We start from the raw sequence: 13,619 nt of genomic DNA on the forward strand, positions 1-13,619 counted from the left end.
GGTTGAACAGTGCGGAAGAGTTACCTGTGATCGGTGACATGTGTCCTGATAAGCTGCTGGAAGGCTTCCGTGACTCCGTCGAGCTGGTCCTTTCTCCTGCCCAGAGCCTCCTGATAACTGCACACCTGAAAAGCCAAAATTCGTTTCAATTGGTGTAGATTTCACAATACCAGCCCCTCATAAAGAACTAGGAGTGCATTCAGGGTTTGCGGACACTACTTTCAACAGTATGAAGGCTGGATCGGATTTGTACTCGGCGAAGGCCAAATTACACATGAAGGAAAGGTGGCCAGCCCTCCACTTCAGGGTAATATTGAATAAATATTAGAGTGAAAAAATCACTTAAATTTATTTGACCCGTCCCTGCGAATCGAACACAGGACCTCCAGAACGGAAGCTAAATGCACTAACCATTACACAACGGAGGCGGACAAATGGATGGCGGACGAATGTTTTTTACCCCCAATTTATTTTCCATTCATATAGGTTTATGTATGCAAAAAACTCATCTACACGACTGTGATCTGTTCGTATACATATATGCCCTAGTTTCAAAGGATATAATAGGACATATCGCTCACTCCTTTCAAGAACGTCATAAATCAAAAATCGTCAATTTTCAGTTGTGCATGTTTTCGGAAAGCCCAGAAAATGTACTATATCCCAACAAAAGAGGCATATTTTAACTTAATATTTACCCGCTACAGGGCAGAAAGTGTTGTTTTTGCATTTTGAAGAAAAGGTATTGTTGAATTATTTTTTTAAATATACTAAATATTATTCAAATGGAGAAAAAACCTTCAGGTTTTACCTAAAAAGATCTGTTGCACAGTAAAAAGTGCAAAAAGTGGCTTGATATTTATTTTTAATACTTTGTATTTTATTTTTGTACTTTAAAAACGTTCTCCTGAAAAATCTAGTTTTTTGATTTATGACGTTCTTGAAAGGAGTGTGCGATATGTGAAAACAGAATAGATCTACATGCATATACAACATATTTAATAATATATTTTTATATTTAGAAGCTAATAATACAATTATTATTTTAGTACAAACTACTTATTAACTATTTATATTCCTCTATTATTGGTAATTATCATATCGCATTGATACTGAAACATAATCAGCCATCTTATCATCTTTTTCATATTGTTATCCAAGCCAATCATCGTTTTAAAACGCTAACTGACGTGCCGGACGGTAAAATTCTAATTTAATTCTGGTTAGTGGACAAACGCCCTCACTGTACAAGTATATTTAATAAATAAATGAAATAAAAAAATATGGTCTGGCGCGGTGTTACCTTGAGCCTGGTCTTGGCGCGCTCTACCATCTGCGCCAGCAGCAGAAAGGCCTGGTCCACGTTGACGCCCAGGTGGCTGGAGGTCTCCACGAGCGGCACGGCCGCGCGCCACTCCCGCCGCGAGCCCAGCAGCCGCTCCGCCTCGCGCACGCCCCGCTCCGCCGCCTCGTCGTGCTTTGTCGTCACCAGCACCACCGGCTTCTTGGTCTTCAGCACGTTGCTCAGGATGCCGCTCACCAGCTCCGACTGGGGGGGCGCATAACCGATTCAGGAATTATAACAAGTAAAACTTGTAGGCGCGTTGGGTATTAATTCAACAAAATCATTATTCATGAATAACATGCCACAAATTAGAATTTTATATAGAAAGCGTTGGGTATTAATTCAACAAAATCATTATTCATGAATAACATGCCACAAATTAGAATTTTATATGGAAAGCGTTGGGTATTAATTCAACAAAATCATTATTCATGAATAACATGCCACAAATTAGAATTTTATATAGAAAGACCAGTTCAGATTAAAATTCTTTACAACATTTTGAGAGTGTCCAAATACTTGTTTACAAAATCTGGATTATCTCCAATTACAGGAGTTATTTTCATATTATTTTTTGACATCTCATCAAAGATGAAGAAGAATATGGAAGTCTGGGCATTTACGGGGCTAACGACCGTCATAGGCTGGTTTAAGTGATCACTTTACACACACATCTAATAAATCATATATTGTTATAATATTGTTTTCATCTCACCAATAGATATCTCTAGTGGAGTTCTAGTGATTCAAGAATGATGTTTCATAATTGGTTCATATATGTGTTTAGAACTTCCAAGAATTTGAGTAGTGTGGTTGTTAATAATGGGTAGAATTGGTGAATGTTACACGCGTGTAAAGTTATCACTTAAACCAGCCTATGACGGTCGTCAGCCCCGTAAATGCCATATTCCAAAATACCATATTCGTCTTCATCTTTGACGAGATGTCAAAATAAAATGAAAATAACTCCTGTAAATTGAGATAATCCAGATTTTGTGAACAAGTATTTGGACACACTCAAAATGATATCCCTTTTCTATTTAACCAAACCAATGATGATTGTATTCAATTCAATTAAATTCAATTCAATTTATTCAATAATTAATATATACGTTACAAACTACCATTTAAGGCGTATGTATATATTAAAAAAACAAATTAAAAAGTAAGCAAGAAGATTCTTGTTAAATGTGTAGAAGAATCCCGCTTCGGAAAACTCCTTCGGACATTCAATAACAGATTCCTAATTTCATTAATTGATTCGGCAGTCACTTTGTGGTAAAATCTATCTATTTTCAACTAATGTTTTACTTAGTAAATACCACTATTTTTTAAAATCTACTGTGACACCTGTTTCGATGCATTCTGCATCATTTTCAAACACCGTATACGGTGTGAAATAGTAATAGAAATAGTGGTATTTACTAAGTAAAACGTTAATTAAAAATGAACAGATTCCTATTCTAGACCCTATTTTATGTAACAGACACATCAATAACAGACAAAAACAGATCAATATCCAATGAGATATTGTTCAACATAGCGGTAGCTCTTCCTACAGGCAAAACCATCGGCAGGTTGGTCCTGTGTATAGGAATGTGAAACAATCTATGTCGACGCTGTCTTAGGTAACTATCGGGAACATACAGACCAATGCTCTAATATGACGTACCTGCTTTTCCCAGGAGCGTCCCGGCACATGACTGACATCGTACACGCACAGGAACCCATCGATGGACAGCCTCCCGTCGGGCAGCACCCTCTGCTCATACTCCTTCTCGATGCCCAGCTGGTTCTTGCACACGTACATGAGCTTCTCCGCGGACTGGAGACGCAACGCCGCACACCGCTTCGAATACGGCTCTGTCTTACCGCCGGCTGAAGAAAGGAACCAAATCATTACAACCCGCGGAAAAATATTTTTGAAAAACAAAGCTTTATGATAGAGACAACTACATTGGCTTTTTATTAGTTACAATTTTCTTACAAGCTTTTTATTAAAATAATTTTGAAAAACAAAGCTATATGATAGAGATAACTATCTGCATTCTGCTAACACCTTGTCAGTATTCTATTTAGGTGCAATGGCTCTTATTTCATTCCTATAAGTCAGTGGTTCTTAACCATGTTGAAGGTACCAAACCCCATTAGTTTCATATGCGCGTTCACCGAACCCTTAATTGGAAAAATTAGTGCTGGATTGATATATTCCTCTCAAATAATATACTAGATCCATTGGATAAATGAATACATCTTTCATATAATATACTAGATCTATTGGATAAATCAATATGTCGTACAATAAGTCGGGTGTGTATTTTGACCTCCGCCGAACCCGGGAGACTGACTCAACGAACATCTGGGGTTCCATCGAACGTAAGAACCACTGCTCTAAGTACATGCCGAGATAGGACACCTTCGGGACTTTGATATCAGTCAGCAACTGTCTTCCTACTCTTGCTCTTCGGAGCACATTAACGCTGGTGACCATATCGGTCCATGGAATGCGTAGCATTCTACGATGTAGCCACATTTGGAATGCCTCTAACCAGCTCATAGAGCTGATTTTGAGGGTCCACAATTCCATATGGAAGTACTGACCAAACACAACACCCAATTATTCTTTGCCAAAGTTTCAGATAGAGGTGGTCGTTACAGAATATATTTCTGATTTTATTGAAAACTGTATGAGCGACCTCTACTCCGCATTTTTCACTTCATGTTCAAACACCTCAGCTGTGCGTTATACACATTAACATTTTATAACAAAGTTATTTTTTCATGTTATAATCACTGGACCATTATCTTCCTAACATCCAACATGTGTATATTATTTCAAAATATTAATTATCACAACAACATTAAGATGCATCTACAAAGTATCGATTCTTCTGTGTTAAAATATAGATTGATAATTTCAATGATGCATACAAGCCCAGAATTTGTGGATAAAGATTTGGATACACACAAAATATCGCGGAAAATTAAATTGACTTATTTCTTGAGATATCAGATCCGCCTCCACAGCATAGTGGCTAGCGCATTTGACTACCATGCTGGATACCCAGGGGGGGTAAAATATACTAAAGTGATTTTTTTCAATATAACACTGGACTGGGTACCTGAAGCGGAGGGCTGACCACCTTTCCTTCATGTGTTAACTAACAATCAGGATTACATCGCATTTATATGATGCAGTGCCCTATGCACCATTGGGGTGCGGATAAGGGTAAAAAAAACTTTAAACCCAGGTAACATTTGACGTTATTGAATTATTTTTTTTTTATGGTTTTTAAGAGAAAAGAGTTATTAAAAGGTAAGAGGTTAAAAAAAAATTCAAGATATATTTTAAAAAAATCAATACATGTTCCTCGAAAAAATCTCTGTCCCAGCTTAGCCGGACGCTTAATGAATTATATTATTGCGAGTAAGGCCTTAAATGTTGGATTTCATAGTGCATACCAAGCTAAAAGGCATTTAAAAATTGATATCAGTAATGAAAAAATTGTCAAGAAAAAAAATTGCATTCAAAGTGTATACTTTAATTATTTTTCAAGCTTGTATTAGTATCAGGGGGTCAGAAACACAGGTAGTCTGTAGATGCGTTGTTGTGATAATAACCTGAGGAGTAATTACCCTTGAACGGTTGGAAGCAAGCGTCGTCCACAAACTCCGTTTGCTCCACCACGTTGAAGCCGACTTCCTGGTCGTCCAGCTCCTTACTGACACTGCCCCAGTACAAGAAGTGGTCATTGTTGACCACGCGACCGCTGAAGTCCGTCTGCAAAGTAGACAATATCATCGTGTATATTTAACTCTTACCACTCTGTAGGCCAGACATTCTGGTCCGTATGATTCTAGTAGGCAGTTCCGTGGGCCACAATGTCTGGCCCGGGGCAGGTATAACTTTAATCACTGATTTCTCTATAACCAAGTATATTCCACCAAAAAATATTTCAGATTAACAGTTAATCTTACATATTTATTTTTTTACAAAATTTTTAATAATATTAGTATTTAATGACTCACCGATTCGGTGAGTTTTGGAGATTTCGGAGATTACGGAGATTTCGGTGAGTGGTTATATACTAATATTATTAACATTTTTTTAAAAAAATAAAAAAGTAAAAATGATAAACCACAAAGTAAATGCTTTAAATATTAATAATATTGAGAACAGTTAATCTCAATTAACATGGTAATACGAATTGCCAGACAGAGTGTCCCAAAATTAGGGAACGAATATATTTATTTTAATGGTAGAAAAATGTCGCATTTTTTTGGTCAGAGTAGCTGATCAATTATGAGAAAAAATGGTCAAAGTGGAAAGGGTTAAACATGCGCAGTGAAGGACATTGGTACCATAAACCTACGGCAGAAAACACCTAACCGTACTCTATGTAGTGCAACGGAAGGTTTGTTGACGACAGTCAACAGTACGGCTTCTCCTGAGGAGTTTTAGATAGTTTCCTATCAATAATGAGAAATGCTGAGAAGTTTTTGAATGGCCCACACTAGATCATCCCTCCTGTTCCCAACACAATTTTTTTAAAGGAATTACCCGTAAAGCCTCTATTTTAGTGGCTTGTCTGCAGGTAGGATAGTTAGGAAAGTAAAGGTATATCGCTCACTCCTTTCAACAACGTCATATCGCTCACTCCTTTCAAGAACGTCATAAATCAAAAAACTTGATTTTTCAGGAGAACGTTTTTAAAGTTTAAAAATATAATACAATGTATTAAAAATAAATATCAAGCCACTTATTGAACTTTTAACTATGCAACATATCTTTTTAGGTAAAACCTGAAGGTTTTTTCTCCATTTGAAAAATATTCAGTATATTTCAAAAAATAATTAAACAATACCTTTTCTTCAAAATGCAAAAACAACACTTTCTGCCCTGTATCGGGTAAATATTAAGACAAAAATATGCCACTTTTGCTGGGATATAGTACATTTTCTGGGCATTCCGAAAACATGCATAGCTGAAAATTGATGATTTTTTATTTATGACGTTCTTGAAAGGAGTGAGCGATATGACGTTGTTGAAAGGAGTGAGCGATATACCTTTACTTTCCTAACTATCCTACCTGCAGACAAGCCACTAAAATAGAGGCTTTACGGGTAATTCCTTTTAAAAAAATTGTGTTGGGAACAGGAGGGATGATCTAGTGTGGGCCATTCAAAAACTTCTCAGCATTTCTCATTATTGATAGGAAACTATCTAAAACTCCTCAGGAGAAGCCGTACTGTTGACTGTCGTCAACAAACCTTCCGTTGCACTACATAGAGTACGGTTAGGTGTTTTCTGCCGTAGGTTTATGGTACCAATGTCCTTCACTGCGCATGTTTAACCCTTTCCACTTTGACCATTTTTTCTCATAATTGATCAGCTACTCTGACCAAAAAAATGCGACGTTTTTCGACGATATATCAAAAAACTTGATTTTTCAGATCGTTTTTAAAGTTTAAGAATATAATGAAATGTATTAAAAATAAATATCAAGCGACTTATTGAACTTTTTACTGTGCAACAGATCTTTTTAATCTACGTCGAGCGCAAAATATTTTTTTTTAGTTAGAAGAAATAAAAATCCACTTAATGATATATAAAACTTGTACATAATAAGCAAGGTAAAGAATAAATGCAACTCCCATCTAAAAAAAAAAACATACTCAGAGATATATTTGTCCGCCTCCATAGTGTAATGGTTAGCACACTGGGCTACCGCTCTGAAGGTCCCGGGTTCGATTCCCCTATTTCAATGTTATAGGGGGGTTTACTGTATATTCACCTTGAAGTCTGTACATTCTCAGCATTTCTTCTCCATGTTATAATGGATAAATTTAAACGTTGTGTTTCACTCTCTCTCGCTGTTCGCTGATAGTGTGTGAAGGAGACGTGTATTTACTATTTGTTATTTTATAATTATTTTATGTTTAAGACTCTTTGTTTATCTATTAGTGTATTCTTTAGTGTATTTTAATATTAGATACTGTATATATGTATTATATTGAAGGCATTAGCCGTTCAATAGATAAATATAAATAAATTCCAAGAAAATCATGGATTACAGACTTGGTGACAGAGTATGCGAAACTTCTAACGAAAAATAGTAAATTCTCAATTTTTCTAACTCATTCTTGATCTTTTTCATCTCCTCTTGATAAACTGGATTGTTTGTTATCGGACCATCTTAATTCCCGTTTAACATCTATGCATATTTATGTGTTTGATTAAATACATGGACAAGTACATCGGCACTCAGTCCGGATCGGCAATGTTCTTCATATAATGAGCGGATACTAGTTTGATCTCTAAACATACCTGACTTAGAACGGAGATGTGCTCCGTGGTGTAATCATCTGCTTTGCATCTCACAAATCTGTTGCAGAGACAGGACTTGCCGACGCCCAGCTGGCCCTTCTCCTTCTCAGTTCCTGTGGAATTATTCAATCCAAATGAAAAACATATTAAAATTAATTAAACATTAATCTCTTTAGTAGTAAGATATTTTCTTTTTTTTTTGACATCTCATCAAAGATGAAGAAGAAAATGGAAGTCTGGGCATTTACGGGGCTGACGACCGTCATAGGCTGGTTTAAGTGATCACTTTACACATGTGTAAAATAAAATAATATGAAAATAACTCCTGTAATTAATCCCGATTTTGTGAACAATTATTTGGACACACTCAAAATGTTGTAGGGAAGATATTTATTTTTTATTTATTATTTTTTTCTTTATTCTAAATTCTTTTGCATTATAAAAACATGACATAAATTCAAATACAAAAAAATATGAAATAAAATTAAATTTCAAATAAAATTAAAATCTTTAAAACATAAAAAAGATGAAAAAGGTTTGTACCCTGAAGAGTTTTATTTTTAATTTTTATAAATATTTTACTTTCAGAACATTTTTTTTTTATTTGATTACCAACATTTGAAACATATTAACAACATTTTGAGTGTGTTCAAATACTCGCTCACAAATCTGGATTATCTCCAATGATAGGAGTTATTTTTCATATCATTTTTGGACATCTCACCAATAGATGCCTCTTGTGAAAATTCTAGTGTTCTTGTACAATGTTTCAAAATCGGATCAAATATATATATAGAACTTCCAAGAATTTGAGTAGAGTGGTTGTCAATCATGGTTTCATAAAGAAATATTAAATCATGGTTTTCAACCTCTGCCTTGTTGTATGTATAACATAGAATTTTGTCTAGCCTTACACCATTGTGATGATGTCGGTTATGACGAAACCCGGTTACTGGTCAAATAAAATAAGTGTGGAAAAAAAACTGTAAAAAAATTGTTATATTATTACTATGTAAAATACAGTTCCACCAAGAAATATCAGTACTAAACTTAAATCTAATAACTTAAATCTATGTTCAACCTAAGAAACCCACCCTAACCTAATAATAATAAGTCTTTACTCTCATCATATAAAAAAAAAAAAATTAAATTTTATCACAATTTCATAAGGGTTCAACCAAAATGAATTAGAACACAATTCAATGCAAGCTAATAGAATTCCAAATCATCTATACATCTATATATGTACAACAAGTTAGAACCTTGTCATTCCAAGGTCAGATAATAGGGCCTTCTACGATAACTTTTAAGAAACGTCTGAGACATTACTATCTATCATTAGAATCATCTGTCCATCAAACCTCATCCCTTAGCTTTTCCTCTACCTCCTTCCCTAAACTCCCTTTTGTCTTTGCCTTCCTTAGTATCATCAATTTGTAATTTTCATATATATTTAATAAAATATAAAGTAATTGCTCAATTAATACAGCAGTAATTTGTAATTTATGTTTCATTTTTATTTTCAAGCATTACCCTCTGATTTCAATCAGTTATATAATGGTGGGGACTGACTGGAGTCAGTTACGATGCGAACATTCGTATAGTCAGTACAGCGAGCCGGGGTCGTTCCGAGTACTTCAACCGACTTCGGATGCTTGCCACGAATGTTACGTTACGACGAAATGCTCCGGTCAGTCCCTACCTTTAGGTATCAAACGTTTTGACCAATATCACTAGTCTGCTTTTGATAGGTTAAAAGATATTGTTTTTTAGCGATAAGCCTACCAATGTACATATTTCTTTTCTGTATATCGCTCACTCCTTTCAAGAACGTCATAAATCAAAAAACTTTATTTTTCAGGAGAATGTTTTTAAAGTTTAAAAATATAATACAATGTATTAAAAATAAATATCAAGCCACTTATTGAACTTTTTACTGTGCAACAGATCTTTTGAGGTAAAACCTGAAGGTTTTTTCTCCATTTGAAAAATATTTAGTACATTTAAAAAAATAATTAAACAATACCTTTTCTTCAAAATGAAAAAACAACACTTTCTGCCCTGTAACGGGTAAATATTAAGTTAAAAATATGCCTCTTTTGCTGGAATATAGTACATTTTCTGGGCATTCCGAAAACATGCACAACTGAAAATTGACGATTTTTGATTTATGACGTTCTTGAAAGGAGTGAGCGCAATATCACTAGTTTGCTTTTGATTGGTTGAAAGATATTTTTTTTAGCGATAAGCCCACCAATGTACATATTTCTTTTCTGTACATAAAGTTTAAATAAATAAATAAACAAATAATGACAAACAATGTTCAAAATTGCTTTTCAAACTTGACTCAGTTATTCTAATAATAGTTCATGTATTAGGCTCGAAATACAATATACGGACATCCTATATGACATATCATTACTCTAATGACTGGACACATAATTGCTAGGGTTGATTAATCACACAATCATAAAACCTAATCCGCTCGTCCAAATTTATACCAATTCGGCTGAACCGACAACAGAGGCTAAATTGGAGATGATTGTTTAATTTGACCTGGCAATTTTCTCAGAATTCAAACCACTTATAGCCAGCAGACAGGCAAATTGAAATAACCTCAAACTGATAATGTTTTTGAAAAACAAATATTATTCACAAACCCAATGCACCCAAATATCTTGTTTGAAAACTTTAGATACAAATCTGATCATAGTCTGTCCACTTTTAAGAAGAGGACACTTTTCATTCGTCCACATAATACATTCCTCAATAATTCCCGTACTGCCCAAGCAGTCAGACTATAGAATAAATTCTTCTTCTTTTTCTAGATCCTAAGGATCTGTTTGTGCCTTCGCTTGTAGCTCTTGGGATGTTGACTCCCAGCTGTCTTTCCACCTTTTTGGAGGTCTGCGTCTTTCATGGATTCCTTGAAGGGCGATACGTGGAAGTCTGTCATCTGACATTCTGTTTACATGATCATTCCAGTATCGCCTTCGTTGTCGTCCCCACCTCACGATATCCTTCGTCTTACACATGCTCCGGATGTCGGTATTTCTTACTTGGAATACCAACATCAGGATTCCGAGTACAAAATAGCGAATATTTTAGAATAAAATACTTACATTAATTGATTCGGCAGTCACTTAGTAGTAAAATCTATCCATTTTTACTTACATTTTCCTAAGTAAATACCACTATTTCTTAAAATCTACTGTGACACGTGTTTCAATGCATTCCGCACCATTTTTGGTGTTTGAAAATGTGGTATTTACTTAGTAAAACTTAAGAGTAAATTACCCCCTTCTGAAAAATGCACCATCTACGGTGGGTGACGTTCAAGAAATCTGGGTTTATCCACTTAAGGAGTTATTTTATAGTTATGACATCCCAACATAGATGAAGAAGAATATGGAAGTCTGGGTATTTACAGGGCTTACGACCTATCATAGGCAGGTTACGTAACACTTTACACACATGTAACATTGTGTTCATTCATGTTGAAATGTCAAAAATGTAAAATAACTCCCATAAGTGGAGAAACCTAGATTTGTGAACAAACCAAGTATTTGGACAACCTCAAAATGTTGTGAATAAAATAACTAGTCAAAATATAAGCTGCATAAAAAAATTTAATCATGTTCTCAGGTGTTTCTCGTATGTCAAAAAAATTACGTTCAGACTTTCATAGAAATAAAAGAGTCTCTGCTAAATAAAAGCTTTCTAAATCCATTCATAGATTGCTGTTGTGAACTTAATCATGGAACGTCATGAGATTAATGATACATGTATGATCAAATGTTGAATCAAACACTGATTTTTTTAGTCTACTTAGTTGTATTTTATTGTTAAAAAAAATACATAAAAATGAATTTTGTGACAATTGTGTTCTCCCGTAAATGATTACTGCACATGTTAAAACTATTACCTAAGAACCTAGAATTATATATCTTTATGAGGACCGTTAGTCCATTGAATCTTCACATTCATTTGAAAATAAGGCGAAACAATTGTCACAAAATTGATTTTTATGTGTTTTTTTTTAAACAATAAAATACACGTTAGTAGAATCAAAAAGTCATTGCTTGATTTAACATTTAATACATAAATTAAAATGGAGTTCTACAAATTAAACACCAAATCTATAAATATATGCATGGCTTCCAAAAATTTCAAATGATGAGATGTCAATAACTCCTGAGAGGAGATATTCCAGATATGGAGGTATTTGGACACACTCAAAATGTTATAAAAAAGGTAGTATTGTTACCTGAAAGTCCAACTACAGAGACTGTGATCATACGGCTGGACGAATCCCCCTTCCGCGCCATCTTGCCGTCCCCGCCTCTCCCGAAAATTTTGAATAATTATTATCACATTAGTCCTAAAATCCCCTCTTCGATTCCCGGAGTCACTCGGAGCAATATGGGACAAACCGCACAGCTTACACACTATCAAATAACGATACAAAACGCTTACGTATATAAAAATCTAACACACAGACACAAAGACACTACTTTAGACGATTATATTCTTAAAATCACAATTATGTACAAGAACTTTTTACAAAATATTATTTTTGATCTTCATTCGCTGGGAGGTAAGAAAAATATGTCATGTCGACTTTGAAGCGCCCCGATTGGAATATTGGAGGATTTGGGAGGAGTTTTGTTTTCGATATAGACGGTTATGTTGTGTTTATGACGGATGTGTTGTCGGCAGTGATGTTGAACTTGCGTTCAAATCTACGAAGGCAGGAATACACCATATCGATGTCTCGGTTATTTGGTCACACCGTTCTGCTTGCGTTCTGAAGAGCACTGCCAGAATCTGGGAATAGAAAAAAAAAACATTTTTATTTGAATACAGTGCTCAAGTAGCTTACTGTAACAAGTTTTAATTTATGATTTACATTTGAAGCACTAACTTTGTGATTTTCCATTTCATAATCAAATGTAACTTTGTTTTAAAATCACTATAAATATTTTATTATAACTTAATTATAATGTCTACCGGTTTCCAAGTTAACCGCTTCTTTATCAAGACTGATGTATTAATCAGTCTTGAAAAAGAAGCGGTTAGCTTTGAAACCGGTAGACATTATAATAAAATATTGTGATTTTAAAACAAAGTTACATTTTAAATTAAATTTTAATTTGACCAATGAATTGGGTGTGTCTTAGAGTATCATTTATTAATTTTGATTTTAAATCTTGAGATGAGGTGTGCGAGCCCCTAAGTTTTATACATTATATCGTAAATTTTATAAAAATTTTCTCATTTGAACATTATATGAAGAATTATTGGTATTTTTTATGATACGTAAGATCTAATTACTATAAAACTTTTATGGTGAAATAAAATGCATTGCCACAATAATAAAAATGTTCACAATTTAAAAAATTGCATTTTTCTTTGTCAACTCAAAAAATTGTAACAAAAAGAAAATCGCATCCAAACAAAGAATTTTTACGTTTAATACAAGAAAACAATTTTAAATGTTTTTTACGATTTACGTATTACTTATTTCATATGAAATAAATGAGTATTATTTACAAAAACGACACAGGACCTTGTTTATTGCACAACTGTCACGTAAATTCGCGTAGGTGAAAATTGCTATCATGACATCAAATATTCCACCGGAATCTTTTCATTATTAAAAATCTAGTGAAAATTGTTAATTTATACCGTATAATGAGGTTATACAGCTTAGAAACCAAAACCAAGTAATAAAAAGACACCAGACAGTTTGATCGTCTGCCCTTGTCTCGGTTGTTTATGTGAAAACTAAGAGGAATTTAATAGAAATTAAACTTTTATGACGATTATTTAACCAAATTCTAGCTATTACGCTGAAGTACGGTCCACTTAACTATTTTTTTGGCAACAAGGGAGTGTTTTCGGCAATAAAGGTTGGTCAAGCAATGGAAAGTCTGGAGCAGACAC

The 13,619-nt window shown here is 34.3% G+C and overlaps 1 protein-coding gene across 8 annotated transcripts in view; it reads right to left on the reverse strand.

Annotated features, from left to right (window-relative positions):
- RhoGAPp190 (Rho GTPase-activating protein 190) overlaps window positions 1-13,619 on the reverse strand; it is a 43,291-nt gene that overhangs the window by 29,434 nt on the left and 238 nt on the right. For 5 of the 8 annotated variants that reach the window (XM_088264103.1, XM_088264102.1, XM_088264100.1 and 2 more), the window contains exons 2-7: window positions 11,941-12,500; window positions 7,674-7,786; window positions 4,967-5,126; window positions 3,018-3,223; window positions 1,304-1,549; window positions 25-125 (exon numbers count right to left, since the gene is read on the reverse strand). In XM_088264103.1, the coding sequence (XP_088120229.1) occupies window positions 25-125; window positions 1,304-1,549; window positions 3,018-3,223; window positions 4,967-5,126; window positions 7,674-7,786; window positions 11,941-12,001 (887 nt within the window). In that variant the 5' untranslated portion in view covers window positions 12,002-12,500. The remainder of the gene's footprint in view (window positions 1-24; window positions 126-1,303; window positions 1,550-3,017; window positions 3,224-4,966; window positions 5,127-7,673; window positions 7,787-11,940; window positions 12,501-13,619) is intronic. The other 3 variants (XM_088264104.1, XM_088264101.1, XM_088264097.1) reach the window with 1 other exon arrangement.

Source organism: Brachycentrus maculatus, unplaced genomic scaffold (assembly GCF_059751285.1).
Source record: "Brachycentrus maculatus isolate JH-2025_06_01 unplaced genomic scaffold, ASM5975128v1 h1tg000216l, whole genome shotgun sequence".
NCBI classification, from domain to species: domain Eukaryota; kingdom Metazoa; phylum Arthropoda; class Insecta; order Trichoptera; family Brachycentridae; genus Brachycentrus; species Brachycentrus maculatus.